We start from the raw sequence: 18,137 nt of genomic DNA, 5'->3' as shown, positions 1-18,137 counted from the left end.
AAGAAAGAAAAACTTTTAACATAAATTTAATGTAGTCAAAGTATAGTATTTATAAAATTTACATGTAAATAATGTCTTGAGCCTTCACATTCATTCACCCAGAGCAAATTCCAATCCTGCAAGCTCCATTCACAGTAAATGCCTCATACAAGTGTACCATTTTTAAAATATTTTATACTATATGGGTGCACTTGTCTAAGGCATTAGTTTTCTACCCTATATAATCCTTGGAATCTCCAAAGTGGTAAATTTATACATGATTATTTGTACACATAGAAGTCAAAGCATATACATCAAAAGTTTAATAATATCAAAGATTTCAACTTTTTTCTTGCTAATATTTTCTAAAATGTCTACAACTGGCATATATACATATTTTTTTTGTAATGGAATGAGGGGTGGTTTCCCATAAACAGCAGCATACACAGGCAGTTAGAACATAGTATCTGCCAGTATTTTATACTCCTAGACAAATACTATTAAAGTATTGATATAATCTGGACAGATGATATCTTTAAAAGTGGTATGATATAGTACTACTCATTAAAGTGAACTCAAATTACCTGTGATCCAATTTCAACACATCCCTGTCCCACGGCTTTTGCGAATTTCTCTTTAAAAATATATCCAATATCTTTCACTCTTTTCAGGATACTTTCTTTTGGATTCACTGTGCAGTTCTTTATGAAGTATAAACAGAAATCAACATTGAGGATACTGTTTAATCAGAATTAACATTTTCTGTTCCATAATACATGTATATTACTTTTAACTTTCAGCTATTTTTTAAAATGTGGAAACACTTCCCCAATAACTAGTAGACAAAACTACTAAAAATAAGCAGGTAAGAGAACCTCATTAGTTGCTAATGACCAAAAAATACTAGAGTACAACTAAAAACATTATCTAAATCTTCTTCTACTAGACAAGAGAAGAGCAGATGTGTTAGCCCTTTCATATATCAAAAAGAGCCTCGTATATTTTCATTAACTATCTTCAATTAAGAGTTACATTGAGATAGATGTTACCACCAAAAAATCAAGTGAAGAAGCACAACTAAGATTTGACTTTGGTATCATTTTCTAATTTAAAACTGTGCTAGAAAGACTTAATTAGCTAAACCATTTACACCTTCAGAAATACAAGATAGGGAAATAGTTACAAAAAAAGTTTCAATACATGTGTCATTTGGGGTAGAGCTATATCAACTTTAATAATTAAAATATATCATAAAAGATTCTGTATTAAAACATACGTTATGATGTACTATCATATTCTATAATTGATATTGTGATATATATTAGAAATATATTATAAACGTGCTTCTTATCAGCTACAAAGATGGATTTTATTTTTTATAACATTTATAGACAAACTACTTTCAAGATTTTCTATATTAGAAAATAAACTTTCTAAAACTAATTATAATTTTCTTTGTAATGCACACATTGTCATTCAAAAATTTTATATTCCAGAACATATTGTATCTTCCTGAAAAAAAAAAATACACAAATCTTAGAAACCTATAACAAAGAAGCATTTGCCAAGACATAGAAGCAACCCAAGTCCCCATCAACCCATGAATGGATTAACAAATTATGGTATATGTATATCATGGAGCTACACTATTTAGCCATAAGAAAAGATGGAGACTTCACACATCTTTTGTGTTTACCTAGATGAAGATGACACATATTTTTCTTGGTAAAGTATCTCAAGAATGGAAATAAAAAGTATCCAATGTACTCAATACTAATATGAAACCAATATATATATATAAACAACTATATGTCCACAGGAAAGAAAAAACAAAGGTATAGTTTACCAAGGTGGATGTGAGAGGAACAAGAGGGAGGCGGGAAGAGAAAGAGGGGAGAGGATAGAAGGCAGGGTGAATGTTGGGATCTCACCTAATGTGCACAATGTGAGGGTATTCAACACACATCCCAGTGAAGGGCTCAGCTTTACCTTAGAATTGAAAACAATTGTAACAGACATTTGTACCCTCATATTAATCTGAAATTAAAAAAAAAAATTTAAAAAGAAGTTCCTTCCATGAAATCATTGTTGCCAAAATATCCATTAAAAACGTCTATAGCTTCTAAGATTTTACACATAGGGAAGATGGCATTAATCTTTAAAATGAAGAAATCCAAGCTACTGAAGAAGTAAAATCAAGGAAAATGTAATGACCTTCTAGACATGCTTACTCCAAGATAGGCAATTTGTCATCTATGTAAAATTTTGAAGTTACTGTCAAACTTCATTAAAAGTTAAGCTTTAAATTAAGCTCCAATAAAGGTCCTTGAGGCAGAATTTTCTGCCCAATTAAGGTAACTAAAAATAAAAAAGAGTTCCTGCATACTTCAAATATTGGAGTAAGTACATAAAAATCATATTTGAGAAGAGAGAGATTATCTTTCTTTTATTTTCTATTAACCCTTGGTAAAAATTCCAGTTACCTGGAATTTTTGGAATATTTTGGCAAATATTCTTTGTGCTACTGATAACCCACAAACAAAAGCAACTTTATGCAAGTTGGACAAAGAAAATCAGTTCTGAGCCAACATAATTATGAAAATGATAATAGAAATTACTAATTCCTGGGAGAAATATAGCAAAGAGATGACAACAGATTATGACAAAATCTCAGGCAGATTATGGCAGTGAACAACAATTACAAAAAGCAGTTACTAGAATAAATGAAATTTTAATAAGTCTCCCAGCTTTGTATCCAATTTCCATGGATGAGCTTTTCAATGGGTCCTAATTCTCTTCTGAGTTTAAATAAGGAGGAAGGAGCAAGCAAGCAATATACATGGTAGTTTCCATTTTCTTTCATCCTTTTCTTAGGAGCACAGGCAGGGGCCTAGAGATATCACACTCAGGGTGTATCAGGAGTTGCACATTGCAATGTACAGGGCACCAGACAAGATTGTAAGTGAAGATGTGTTAAATATAGGATGAGTAGTGTTAAATTATATCTAAAATCATATTCAAAGAAGCCAGAGAGAAAAGACAGCCTAACCACAGAAGAACAAAGTTACATTATAGAAGACTTCTTAATTAGCAAAAGTGGGAGCCAGGAAATAGCAAAAGTAGTATCTTCAAATAGCAAAAGTAGTAAAGTAATATCTTCAAACTTCTAAGAGAAAGTAGAACCTAGAAAGGAAGATCCAGCTAAGCTATCTCACTAAAAATAAGGTAAAGATATTTTCAGACAAAAAAAAGAACCTCAAAAGTTCATCTTAATCTAACCTCACTAACAGAATTATTAAAAGACAAATCTAAAGAAAAAAAATGATCTCAGAATGGAGGTCTAAACTGCAAGAAAGAATGGTGAGGAAGGAAAATGGTAAACATAAGAAAATCTAAAAATAACACTATCAATAAAACAATACTACTAATAATACCTAATTTGAAGAGTTAAGAAAGAAAAGTTAATAACTAACTAGGTTTGACTGGAGATAAGTGTTTTAAACAGTACAGTTCTTTAACTTTCAATTTCAAATTTCCTTGCCAAGATATTATAATAATGTTTCCTATATGGCTTACATTAAAATAGGAAATCAGATTTTCTGATGGTTGATCACTTGACGAATTTAAAATCATCATTAATTGTTGGATAGTATTCATAACAGTCCTAAAAGAAAAAAAAAAAGATAGAAGTGTTAGGCAATGAAGGAAAAGAAAAATTGAAATGCATCTATCTCCCAAGTTAAATATATGTGGTTTAATTTGGACAAGAAATAACATTTTATTTAATTCTTTAACAAAATAGGTATTATAATCAACAAGTTTATAATTATATAACAAATGTACTTATTTACTGATGAGACTATATGTCAATAAAAATATGAATTGATCAAACTAATGACATTATTTTCAGGAGAAAATATTTAAATTGGCATCAAGAAAACATTACTACAATTAAATAAAGATAATAAGATATTTAGTAACTCAAGTAAAGAATCAAGTGATTCTCCTTTATGGACATATTCAAGAAAAAAGGATACAAAGGTCCTAGATAATTGTAAAAGTCAAAAGATAAAAGAAAAAATGAAATGCATACATTTATATTGCTAAAAGATAAAATTAGGTCAATCTCTTAAAATCGCTTTAATCCCACCGTGTGTGTGTGTGTGTGTGTGTGTGTGTGTGTGTGGTGTACAGCAAATATTAATGTACAGTTTTGGAGTAGCAGTACATTTCAGACACTGTTTAATGATACATACATATAAAGAACTGTAGAATGTTAAGGGCTGAAAAAGTCCTTAAATTATTATTTAGTAAAATAAACTCGTTGCCCTCGGCCAAGGCTCTCTTTTTAAATTGGTATCTATACCTCCTCACTTCTCAATATGTTGTCATATGGCTTCTATAGGCATCTATGCCCACTAATCATATTTAAGCTACAATTTAAAGTCACAAATGATCAGCTGCTAAAACCAAATTTGTTCTGATACTTGACTTCTTTGAAGCATCTGTGATTCTTAAACACTTTACAGAATCACTCTGTTTACTCTCTCCCTCTTTTTACTCCCTGGGCTCCTCAGCTAAACTTTCTCATTCTCTAGACCACGGGTCCTCAAACTTTTTAAACAGGGGGCCAGTTCACTGTCCCTCAGACCGTTGAAGGGTCGGACTATAGTTTAAAAAAAAAAACTATGAACAAATTCCTATGCACACTGCACATATCTTATTTTGAGTAAAAAAGTAAAAAAAGTAAAAAAACAAAACGGGAACAAATACAATCACACCACCTCATGTGGCCCGCGGGCCGTAGTTAAGGACCCCTGCTTCAAGTACTTAAATACTAGCATTCTTCATCATCATCATCATCTTCTTCTCCTTCTTCTTTTTTTTTTTTTTTGAGACAGGTTCTCATTCTATCACCCTGGCTAAAATGCAGTAGCATTACTATAGCTCACAGCAACTTCAAACTTCTAGGCTCAAACGACCTTCCTGCTTCAGCCTCCCAAATAATTGGGACTAGAGGCACACATGCTATGAGGCCCAGCCAATTTTTCTATTTTCAGTAGAGACAGGGTCTCACTCTTGCTTAGGCTGGTCTTGATCCTCCTCCCTTGGCCTCCCAGAGTTCTAGGATTACACACATGAGCCACTGTGCCTGGTCAATGCTTGTATTCTTTAGGGTTCAGCCCTCGCCACCTAATCTTGCTATTATCCATCCTCACTTCAGACAATCTCATTTATTTTTAGCGTTTTAACTCCCCTGATGTTTCCCACGTCTTTTTTTTTTTTTTTGTAGAGACAGAGTCTCACTTTACTGCCCTCGGTAGAGTGCCATGATGTCACAGGACTCACAGCAACCTCTAGCTCTTGGGCTTACGCGATTCTCTTGCCTCAGCCTCCCAAGCAGCTGGGACTACAGGTGCCCGCCACAACGCCCAGCTATTTTTTGGTTACAGTTTAGCTAGGCCTGGGTTTGAACCTGCCACCCTCGGTATATGGGGCCAGCACCCTACTCACTGAGCCACAGGCACCGCCCTGTTTCCCACGTCTTTAAGATCCTTCTATCCTACTGCTTATTAGACATCTTCTTCAAAAGTGACTCAAGAATACTCTAAATATAAATTCATCACATATTTATCAAACCTTTTCTTGTTACTTCATTCCCACCATCACTCTTACTAGTTTAGATCTTCAAAATCTCTCAACTGATAAGCAGACCAGTACAGAGATTTTCACTCCCTATGTTGGTGGTAGTAGTCATGGGTACTCTGAGAAACTACCTCCGACTGTTCTAATTTGTATCCCTGGTTACCACTACTGAGACGGATTGACAGGTCTATTTCTCATCTTCTCTTATCCTCTTATGTCCATCTTCTCAGGAGCTACTACCACCTAAACTTGTAAAAATCAAGTCTGATTTAATCTTACCCCGCCCTACCACCCAGGTATAGCACAGGCTATATCATGTACATGCTACAGTTCAAATATTTGAGTATGACATACAAGGCTCTTCATATTTAGTGCCTACCCTCTTCTTCCTGATGCTTCAATCTCACATATTACACCTTAGGGTCAATCAACACAGAGCTGGAAATAATTCCCCAGACACATTGTGCTGGTTTTTTTTTTTTTAGATGTTGTTATTGTTGTTGTTGTTTTGAGACAGAGTCTCACTTTGTCACCCTTGGTAGAATGCTCACAGCAACCTAAAACTCTTGGGCTCAAGAAATTCTCTTGCTCAGCCTCACAAGTAGCTGTGAGCTATGCCAGCCACAATGCCTGGCTATTTTTAGAGACAAGTGGCTGGGGGTGGGGTCATGCTTTTGCTCAGGCTGGTCTTGAACTCATGACCTCAGGCAATCCACCCACCTTGGCCTCCCAAGTGCTGGGATTAATAGGTATGAGCCACGACTCCAGACACATTGTGCTGTTTTACACTTCCATCTCTTTGCACCTGCTGTTCTCACTCCCTAAAATTCTTGCCCTATGATACAAATCCTGCTTCAAAATTCAGTTCAGATATTGCTTTATAAAGTCTCTTCTGTGTAATCTCATTAACTTGTCCTTAAACCTATTTCTATACCTAAATGACAATGTATTTGTTTAAACATTTATACAGTCATTTGAAATATATTAATTGCCTACTATGTACCCAATATTACGATAGGCCCTAATTATTAAATGATGGAGAAAAAAGTCATGGTGCATGTGATATTGAATTTAAAGTTTATTGTGGTTCTTAGTAAAAGATAACCAAGTACAAACACAGAAATAAATTTTATCATTATAAGTTATAATAAATTTATCATTATACATTGTGATGTATGCTATGAAGGAATGGAATAGGATGCTATGAAAAAGAATAATAAAGGCAAATAGGAAAACCCCGTGACTTAAAGGTACATTAGAGCACGTGCTCCATGAAGAAAGACACTGAGTTAGAAGACAGCAAGATGGAGACAGAGTAACAGCTTCCTTGCATCTGGGCACTGTGAGTCTGGGGAGATAAGACTCCAGGCATCTCTGCCTGGTGGGATCTGCCTATAATCATGCCTTTAAGGATACAGGGAGTCAGCGAGAGACTTCTGGACCCCAAGAGGAGGACAAAAACAGTGGAAAACTGGCAAGTAATTGCATGTGTTCGATTGGTCTAATCCCGCCGACAGCTGTAAGTGCAGTAGCAGCAAGACTGAAAACTGGAAAGGCCTTACCTGTGAACTGTTTTGGTGTTTTTGGACTTGGCACTCAGTTGAACTGCCTTGGGGAGAGCTTGGGCAGGAGTGCAGAGAACTTTGGGCATTGTCTGGGGCCCCAGACTGAGTGGCTGACCTAATAGTGTTTGGCTGTGGGCTGCAGGGAGCCATTGTGAGAGAACTGCCCCAACAAGGTCTGCCCTCAGGGTTGCAGAGCAAGGACTGGGCGGGAGCTAGTGACCTAGTGACTGAGCAGCCTAAAGGCAGGGACTGAGCCGCCTTACAGCCCTAACCCTCAGGGGCAGAGTGAGACCAGTTTTGGCACACTGGGTAAGTAGATAGCCACTTCAGCAGTGATTCCAACGACAAGTACGTTCCTGGGAAAGTTTCTGCTTAGCAAGTTTAGTAGCTTAAAGTGCCTTTTAAGAGGGCTGAAGAGAGACTTAGTGTGTCTACCCTGTGGGGTTTGAGAAATCAGCGGAGGCCTCCAGTCATATCAGCATTATGATTAACATCTCATACCCCAGAAGACCACCTGTTGCCCAGAAAATATACAAGGAGATATATATACTGCTTTGTTTTTGGTTGTTTTTGTTTGTTTGTTTTTTGTTTATTTTGATGTTGTTGTTGTTCTTTTGTTTTTTAATTTCAAACTTTTCCGTACAGATTTTTTCTTTTCATTCTCCAGCTTAGTTTAAATACAATTTCCCATCGCTGCCTTTTAAATAACTAGAATTTCATATCTGTTAGTGTTTCTACCCCTATTATTTGGTTTTTCACCCACTTTTATCCCGTAAAGTTTCCTGTTTGCTTGTTTTGGTTTCATTTATAGCATTTTTGTCTTTCCTCTCTACTTGGTGGAGGTGGGGTACTGTGTCTGATCAGGTTAGCAAAGAGCTGCTGACCTAAAGGGAACCAACCAACCAGGCACCCCCAGAGGTTGGGGGTTTTTAAGGTTGTGTCAAAGTACCCTACTGTATACATATATTGCTCTGTCTCCCTCTTTCTGTGCCTCTCTTCTTTCTGTCAAGATTCCTTTTACCCACCCCCTCTCCATTCTCCATTTTCTTTTCGTTCTTTCCTTTTTTCTTTCATCCCACCTTCTCATCCTTCTGATCATATACAATAGGACTCACCAAAATCTTAGTCCACAGGCACAGGAACTTAAAAGAGCAAGAGGAAGTGAAAGGAAAATTAGGGCAAGGAAACAGATAAAAGAAATCACTCATGAGGAAGAATCAGCAGAAAACTCCAGGCAACGTGAAGAACCAGTCTAGAACAACCCCTCCAAGGGACCATGAGGTAGCTACTGCAGAGGATTCCACCAATAAAGAAATGTTAGGAATGACAGAAAGGGAATTTAGAATACACATGATGAAAACAATGAAAGAAATGATGGAAACAATGAAGGAAACTGCTAATAAAGTGGAAAATAACCAAAAGGAAATCCAAAAACAGAATCAAATAAGAGATGAATGATATGAAGAATATAGAAAGGATATAGCAGAGCTGAAGGAACAGAAGCAGTCAATTAGGGAACTTAAAGATGCAATGGAAAGTATCAGGAACAGGTTAGACCATGCAGAAGAAAGAATTTCAGAGGTAGAAGACAAAGTTCTTGAGATAACTCAGATAGTAAAAGAGGCAGAAAAGAAGAGAGAGAAAGCAGAACGCTCACTGTCAGAATTATGGGACCTTATGAAGCGTTCTAACATACGAGTTATAGGAATCCCAGAAGAGGAAGAAGAATGCCCCAGAGGAATGGAAGTCATACTAGAGAATATTATAAAAGAAAATTTCCAAAATATCACCAAAGATTCTGACACACTGGTTTCAGAGGGATATTGGACCCCAGGTCACCTCAACTCTAACCGAGCTTCTCCAAGACACATTGTGATGAACCTGTCCAAAGTCAAGACAAAAGAAAAGAGTCTGCAAGCTGCCAGGAGTAAGCGCCAGTTGACCTACAGGAGCAAATCCATCAGAGTGACCGCAGACTTCTCTAATGAAACTTTCTAAGCAAGAAGACAATGGTCATCTACCTTTAATCTACTTAAACAGAACAATTTCCAGCCCAGAATTTTGTACCCTGGTAAGCTAAGCTTTAAAATTGATGGAGAAATCAAATTATTTACGGATATACAAACATTGAGGAAATTCGCCACAAGACCAGCTCTACAGGAAATACTTCAACCTCTTCTACACACTGACCATCACAATGCATCAGCAGCAAAGTAAAAACTCAGAAATTAAAGGACAGAACCTAACCTCCACACTACACCGATGCAAAAGATAAAACTAAGCAATGGACACTCACAAAATAAGATGAATAGAACACTACCACACTTACAAATTATCTCAGTAAATGTTAATGGCTTGAATTCCCCACTGAGGAGACATAGATTGGCTGTCTGGACTAAAAACACAAGCCTTCCATTTGTTGTCTGCAAGAAACACACCTGGCTTCAAAGACAAATTAAAACTCCGAGTCAAGGTTTGGAAGACAATTTTTCAGACATATGGAATTCAGAAGAAAAGAGGAGTTGCAATCTTATTTTTAGATACTTGTGGATTTAAAGCAACTAAAGTCAAAAAGACAAAGATGGTCACTTTATATTAGTCAAGGGAAAAATACAAGAAGAAGACATTTCAATTCTAAGTATTTATGCACCCAATTTAAATGCTCCCAGATTCTGGAAACAGACCTTACTCAGTCTGAGCAATATGATATCTGATAATACCATAAGAACAGGGGACTTTAACACTCCTCTTACAGAGCTGGAAAGATTCTCTAAACAGAAATTAAACAAAGATATAAGAGATTTAAATACCCTAGAACAACTGTGCTTGATAGACACATATAGAACACTCCAACCCAAAGATAAAGAATATACATTCTTCTCATCACCCCATGGAACGTTCTTCAAAATTGATCATATCCTGGGAGACAAAACAAACCTCAACAGAATCAAAAGAATTGAAATTTTACCTTGTATCTTCTCAGACCATAAGGCACTAAGGGTGAAACTCAACTCTTAACAAAAACATTTGACCACACACAAAGGCATGAAAATTAAACCATCTTCTGTTGAATAACAGATGGGTGCAGGAAGAAATAAAACAGGAAATCATTAACTTCCTTGAGCATAACAACAATGAAGACACAACCTACCAAAACCTGTGGGATACTGCAAAAGCAGTTTTGAGAGGAAAATTCATTGCTTTAGATGCCTACATTCGAAAAACAGAAAGAGAGCACATCAACAAACTCACAAGCCATCTTATGGAGTTGGAAAAAGAAGAACAATCTAAGCCTAAACTCAGTAGAAGAAAAGAAATATCCAAAATCAAATCAGAGATCAATGAAATTGAAAACAAAAGAACCATTCAGAAAATTAAAGAAACAAGGAGTTGGTTTTTTGAAAAAATAAATAAAATAGATAAACCATTGGCCAGACTAACGAGAAATAAAAAAGTAAAATCTCTAGTAACCTCAATCAGAAATGATAAAGGGGAAATAACAACTGATCCCACAGAGATACAAGAGATCACCTCTGAATACTACCAGAAAGTCTACGCCCAGAAATTTGAGAATGTAAAGGAAATGGATCAATATTTAGAATCACACCCTCTCCCTAGACTTAGCCAGGAAGAAATAGAGCTCGTAAACAGGCCAATTTCAAGCACTGAGATTAAAGAAACAATAAAAAAATCTTCCAACCAAAAAATGCCCTGGTCCAGATGGCTTCACACCAGAATTGTATCAAACCTTCAAGGAAGAGCTTATTCTTGTACTTCAGAAATTATTCCAAAAAATTGAGGAAGAAGGAATGTTCCCCAACACATTCAATGAAGCAAACATCACCGTGATACCAAAACCAGGAAAAGAACCAACCAAAAAGGAGAATTTCAGATCAATCTCACTCATGAATATAGATGCAAAAATTCTCAACAAAATCCTAGAAATAGATTACAGCTTATCATCAAAAAAGCATCCATCATGATCAAGTAGGTTTCATCCCAGGGATGCAAGGCTGGTTTAACATACGCAAGTCCATAAACGTTATCCACCATGTTAACAGAGGCAAAAATAAAGATCATATGACCCTCTCAATAGATGCAGAAAAAGCATTTGATAAAATCCAGCATCCTTTTCTAATTAGAACACTGAAGAGTATAGGCATAGGTGGCACATTCCTAAAACTGATTGAAGCTATCTATGACAAACCCACAGCTAATATTTTACTGAATGAAGTTAAACTGAGTTTTCCCTCTTAAAACTGGAACCAGACAAGGTTTTCCTCTGTCACCTTTACTATTCAACATAGTGCTGGAAGTTCTAGCCAATACAATTAGGCAAGACAAGGAAATAAAGGGAATCCAAATGGGAGCAGAGGAGGTCAAACTCTCCCTCTTTGCTGACGACAAGATCTTATACTTAGAGAATCCCAAAGACTCAACCACAAGACACCTAGAAGTCATCAAAAAATACAGTAATGTTTCAGCATACAAAATCAATGTCCACAATTCAGTAGATTTGTATATGCCAATAACAGTCAAGATGAGAAGCTAATTAAGGACACAACTCCCTTCACCATAGTTTCAAAGAAAATGAAATACCTAGGAATATACCTAACGAAGGAGGTGAAGGACCTCTATAAAGAAAATTATGAAATCCTCAGAAAGGAAATAGCAGAGGATTTTAACAAATGGAAGAACACACCATGCTCATGGATGGACAGAATCAACATGGTTAAAATATCTATACTTCCCAAAGCAATGTACCTATTCAATGCCATTCCTATCAAAATACCAACATCGTACTTTCAAGATTTGGAAAAAATGATTCTGCATTTTGTATGGAAAAAAACCTGTATAGCGAAGGCAGTTCTTAGTAATAAAAATAAAGCTGGGGGCATCAGCATACTGATGCGTTTTGTATGGAACCGGAGAAAAACCCGTCTAGCTAAGGCAGTTCTTAGTAATAAAAATAAAGTTGGGGGCATCAGCATACTTTTAGTCTGTACTACAAAGCCATAGTGGTCAAGACAGCATGGTACTGGCACAAAAATAGAGACATAGACACTTGGAATCGAATAGAAAACCAAGAAATGAAACTAATATCTTACAATCACCTAATCTTCGATAAACCAAACAAGAACATATCCTGGGGGAGAGACACCCTATTCAATAAATGGTGTTGGGAGAACTGGATATCCACATTTAAAAGACTGAAACTGGACCCACACCTTTCCCCACTCACAAAAATTGATTCAAGATGGATAAAGGACTTAAATTTAAGGCATGAAACAATGAAAATCCTCAAAGAAAGCATAGGAAAAGCACTGGAAGATATTGGCCTGGGGAAAGACTTCATGAAGAAGACTGCCATGGCAATTGCAACAACAACAAAAATAAACATATGGGACTTCAATCAACTGAAAAGCTTCTGTACAGCTAAGGAGACAACAACCAAAGCAAAGAGACAACTTACACAATGGGAAAGAATATTTGCTAATTTTGAATCAGACAAAAGCTTGATAACTAGGATCTATAGAGAACTCAAATTCATCCACATGAAAAAAGCCAACAATCCCATATATCAATGGGCAAGAGACGTGAATAGAACCTTCTCTAAAGAAGACAGATGAATGGCTAACAAACATATGAAAAAATGTTCATCATCCCTATATATTAGAGAAATGCAAATCAAAACAACCCTGAGATATCATCTAACCCCAGTGAGAATGGCCCACATCACAAAATCTCAAAACTGCAGATGCTGGCGTGGATGTGGAGAGAAGGGAACACTTTTACACTGCTGGTGGGACTGCAAACTAGTACAACCTTGCTGGAAGGAAGTATGGAGAAACCTCAAAGCACTCAAGCTAGACCTCCCATTTGATCCTGCAATCCCATTACTGGGCATCTACCCAGAAGGAAAGAAATCCTTTTGTCATAAGGACACTTGTACTAGACTGTTTATTGCAGCTCAATTTACAATCACCAAAATGTGGAAACAGCCTAAATGCCCACCAACCCAGGAATGGATTAACAAGCTGTGATATATGTATACCATGGAATACTATTCAGCTATTAAAAAAATGGAGACTTTACATCCTTCGTATTAACCTGGATGGAAATGGAAGACATTATTCTTAGTAAAGCATCACAAGAATGGAGAAGCATGAATCCTATGTAGTCAATTTTGATATGAGGACAATTAATGACAATTAAGGTCATGGGGAGCGGGGGAAGGAAAAGCAGAGAGAGGGATGGAGGGAGATTGGTGGGGCCTTGGTGTGTGCCACACCTTCTGAGGCCAAGACATGACTGCAAGAAGACTTTACCTAACAAATGTAGTCAGTGTAACCTGGCTTATTGTACCCTCACTGAATCCCCAACAATAAAAAAAAAAAAAAAAAAAAGAAAAGAAAGAAAAAGAATAATAAAGGAAAATAATTCGGAGAGAAAGAGATCTTTGCAAAAGCAGTATTTGTGCTTCTTTGGAAAGAAAAGAAGGAAGAGTTTCAAGAAGAAGAAATATCAAGCATGAAGATTTTCAAGTACATAAGAGTTTGAAGAGTCAAAGAAACTGAAAGAAGGCCAATGTGTGCCTAACATAGAGTAACGAAGAAAATAAAATAAGGTTGAAGAGATGTCAGAAGCTAGATCATACAGTCTTATAGGCACTATTAAGGAATTTGCATCACATTCCAACTGCAATTGCAAACAATCAGAGAGTTGTAAAAGCAGGATGAACGTGACCTGATTTACAGTTCTAGGGTATTATTCTGAGATCTCTGTGGAGAACAGATTTGATGATAGGGAGAGAAGAACAGTAATGAGAGCAGAAGAAGCAAGATCAGTTAGTAGGCCACTCCAAAAACTCTAAGAGAAAGAGAAAGATGCCTTGGACAAGGATGGTGATGATAGAAATGGAGAAAAGTGGATGGACGCAAAAGTATTTTGGAGGTAGATTTAATAAGACTTAGTAACAGATTCAGATGGGGGAAGTTAATGAGGAAAAAGATATAAAAATAGTTCTACACCTCCAAGGTTATATACAATCAAATGGTGGTGTTTTTTATTCTCTTTTTTATTTACCGAGATCAAACCACATTTCCATTTTAGGTTATGTTGTTACATTTCTTAAGGATAGACAGAACTAATTCTAATAACTGTACCCTCAGCAACTAGTAAACACCCAGCACACAAAGAGTACTCATTATATACTTGTTGCATGATGTAAGAGTATATATTAAAACAAATGAGCAAACCTGAAGCGCTATAAAACACTTAATAAATAATGATAATGAAAATTAAAAGTAGAAAAATTCATACCTAACTGGGGTGTGTGGTGAAATCACATTCACCTCTTCAGCAGCATTATTTTTTCGTGGTGTTCTCTGTGTTTCAAAACTACATGATGATAAAGAAAAACATTCATACTGAAAATTTACAATTTGTGCTTTACGCATCAAAAAAGCAGTACGATACTTTCTGTTGCCTAACAACATCATATAAAATAGTAAATTGATAATAGGATAGGAAAGAGATGACCCAATTGCTGCTTAAATAAATAATATTTTACTTTTTTAAATAATGTTCTTAAATGTGGGTCTATTTCCATTATGTTTATGGCAAAGAGGTACACCAATAATTAAGCATGTTTTTGAGAGTGAAAGTTAGACCTTTTCTCTCTGGTGGTATTAGTAACCAAGTTGTTCATTATTAAAAATAATAAAGCTCATGTTTTTCAATGCATTATACCTTCTATAAACTTTACTTTCACGTACATAAAATTAAAAACATTACTATGTTTAAAGTTCCTACATTTAAATTACACATATTTTCAGTTTCTTATTTAAAAATTTTATGCTAAAGATGATCAGTCATAAATTTTTGTAATTATTCTCAACCATTCTTATTTTAGGTTTCTACATGATATAGTCCAGGAGGATATAATTTTATATTAATTTTTTAAAATGAACTAGGAAGGCAATAGTAGATGAAAGGACAGAAAAGAGACAGAGACCCCAACGTGAATAAACTAATTACTCCAAACATTATGATAAAATCAGTTAACTAGAAAAAAGGTAGTTGTTATAAATGCAATTTATATTACATCTGTTAATAAACTATATGCTTAAAATATGATTAATCTTACCTTTATATAAAGACCTTTGAAAGTTATAAATGATACTTAAAAATCACTAAGTTAAATTAAAAATCTACTTAACTACCTACATATCAGACTGTATCAAAAGTATATCAATGAATAAAAATACACATGTGCAATACCTGTCTATAGGATCAGTCTGAAGAGTTTTATCATGATCCAAAAATAATCTTGCATCTAGATCTTTGCTTTTGAGATAAATTTCTTCATATCGTTTAGAGAGACTTTCAACCTCAAAAGAAAAAAAACACCGATGATTATCTTTTTCATGTCATTACATCTCGTACTATAAAGTAGCACAGATTTCATTAGAGAATTATTATGTACAATATACATTTTTTTTACAATATATACTGACTTCAAAATATGCAGCATAAACAAGGTATAGAAAACTACAGGTTTTACATTTGCACCTCATTTATTATAATTTTATGTAGACAAACCTCACTGATGCCACAAACAGTACTTAATATAGATAAAATAAATAATATAAAATATTATTATAATCACTTAATTTTCAAGATTCTGTAAATATCCTATACTACATTTATTAATATAAAATAAAGCATTTTTTCCAAACATTGCAACAAATCCTCTTGATTATATATTTTGCTAATCTTTCTAAACCCTGTGCTTCATCCCATCTCCCTCTAGTTAAGTATCTTGGGCAAGAGAATTACCTCAATTAACCAGGTCAATTAATATAATTGTATAATTTATTCCCAATCTTAGACACATTTCAATTGATACAATCTATGTTTTATCATTTCTGATCCACAATTTTATAATCATATTTTAAAAAGCAATGCCCTACAGACTACTGGCACGCTTTCTACTGTGACTTTTGAAAGTGATTTGGACCTAAGACAACTAAAATTGCATTCTAAAAGGAGTGGGAGGAAAAAACCAAATTAAATGCAAACTTTTTGTTAGTCTGCATAAGTATATTAGGCAGAACAGTCACTCGTGCTTGTTCCGGTACTACTTTACTGAAGCACTAATTAACAATCATCTGAAGTTATATGCAAAATAGTAGGAAAAATGAAAAGTTTCTCTTAAGATGTCCATTAAAAATATAATTTTTTTAAGAGAAAAAGATTACTACAAGTGTATGAGATCCTTTAGAGCTGTAAATAGCATATTTTTGGGTACCTAATGTGGTAATAACACTTAGTCCCTGCTTGCCTCTTCTGTACCGGATCTTACCACTCTTTTACCCTCAGTAACTTGGAGTTAAGTGACTAGGCCATACCAACTCATATCACCATGTCTTTGAATCTACAATGTCCAACACCTAGAAATGCCATCTCTCATAAGGCTTACTCAACTCAGAAATGACATTACCTCCAAACTGTTTTCCATGAAATCGACTTGCCTCTGTTCGGATTAGGTAGCCCTCCTCTAAGATACCACAGAACCCTCTGGATACTTCTTTCAGACTCTTGTAGACTTTTATAATATTCTATTTCTTTGTCTGCTTCTCCCACTAGGACCTTAACTGACTTAAGACGGCAACTTAGAGTTAAATCTCTCTATCTATGGCATCTAGCACAATGCCTGGCAAATAGTAAGCACTCAAAAAATATTTGTTGAATTAATAATTTAATTAATTCAAGAACTAGTTAACAATTCAGGTCACAGAATTAGCAGTTTAGCTATTTGCTTTTGTGCCTTAAGGTCTTGGTAACTAATATGAGGTTCTTCTAAAACACTGCTGCTTTTGTTCTTAACGTTTATCGCGGCATTCTTTTCTCTGTATATTTCACATTACCAGCCAAAGGTCTAAGTTGTTCTGTATTCATTGAAAACACATTTGTGGCAAAATATGAAACAAAACAGATGAATGATACCTCATTAAGGTAAAAGATTTCTGCAATATGGTCACAGTCATTTCCATCAAATTTATTTTCAATTAAGTGGCTTTCAAAAATGCTCAAAAGAAATATTCCACAGTATAGTAGTACCAATAATGCTAATGCCAATAGTCATAGATCCTGTGATTAAGGATGCATACCAGAGTAAATAAGAATCAAATTTGAGTATATTTACTTATTTCCTTCCTTATTTTTTTTTGAGACAGAGTCTCACACTGTCACCCTGGATAGAGTGCCCTGGCTTCACCATTCTCAAACTCCTGGAGTCAAGCAATCCTCTTGCCTCAGCCTCCGAAGTAGCTGGGACTACAAGCACTGCCACAATGCCCAGTTAGTTTTTCTATTTTTAGTAGAGATGGAGTCTTGCTTTTGCTAAGGCTGGTGTCAAACACTCAAGCTCAAACAATCCACCTGCCTTGGCCTCCCAGAGTACTCGGATCACAGGCGTGAGCCAACATACCTAGCCTGATTGTATATGTAAACATTTATTGGCATTTAAAAATTTAAAAGTCTAACAATTTGGTTTTTGAAAAATGTCAGTGCAAATCAATTTCTAATACACATCACAAAATGGTGCTTGTTTATATATTTGTGTATATATTCAAAAGTTTCTTTGCCTCTATAAAATTGGTTTCAACATAAATCACCTTAGCTAGATTACTCTCCTTGCACAAAAAAACTGACATACAGTAAATTAATCATAAGAAATCCAGAAAACGAATCTTCCTTCCCCAAAGTCCAAAATGTGTATATATTTTTATTAAGACATTTTCAGATTACCTCTGGAAGTCCATTAGAAGATGCAATTCCAAGAGAATTCATAAAAGGTATAAAATTTTTGAAATAAACATTTTTCACCTGAAAAAAAAAGTTACGACATAACTATTAAAATTTAAAACAAAACAAAATCTA

The 18,137-nt window shown here is 35.2% G+C and overlaps 1 protein-coding gene across 5 annotated transcripts in view; it reads right to left on the bottom strand.

Moving 5' to 3' along the window:
- Positions 1 to 18,137, bottom strand: part of RB1 (RB transcriptional corepressor 1) — a 181,117-nt gene that overhangs the window by 98,800 nt on the left and 64,180 nt on the right. For all 5 annotated transcript variants that reach the window (XM_053563125.1, XM_053563121.1, XM_053563119.1 and 2 more), the window contains 5 exons: positions 18,006 to 18,083; positions 15,474 to 15,583; positions 14,514 to 14,591; positions 3,556 to 3,643; positions 564 to 680 (listed from right to left, as the gene is read on the bottom strand). In XM_053563125.1, coding sequence (XP_053419100.1) covers positions 564 to 680; positions 3,556 to 3,643; positions 14,514 to 14,591; positions 15,474 to 15,583; positions 18,006 to 18,083 — 471 coding nt within the window. The remainder of the gene's footprint in view (positions 1 to 563; positions 681 to 3,555; positions 3,644 to 14,513; positions 14,592 to 15,473; positions 15,584 to 18,005; positions 18,084 to 18,137) is intronic.

Source organism: Nycticebus coucang, chromosome 15 (genome assembly GCF_027406575.1).
Source record: "Nycticebus coucang isolate mNycCou1 chromosome 15, mNycCou1.pri, whole genome shotgun sequence".
Lineage (NCBI taxonomy): Eukaryota > Metazoa > Chordata > Mammalia > Primates > Lorisidae > Nycticebus > Nycticebus coucang.
The sequence above is the reverse complement of the archived record's forward strand: the minus strand, read 5'-3'. Positions and strand labels throughout refer to the sequence as shown.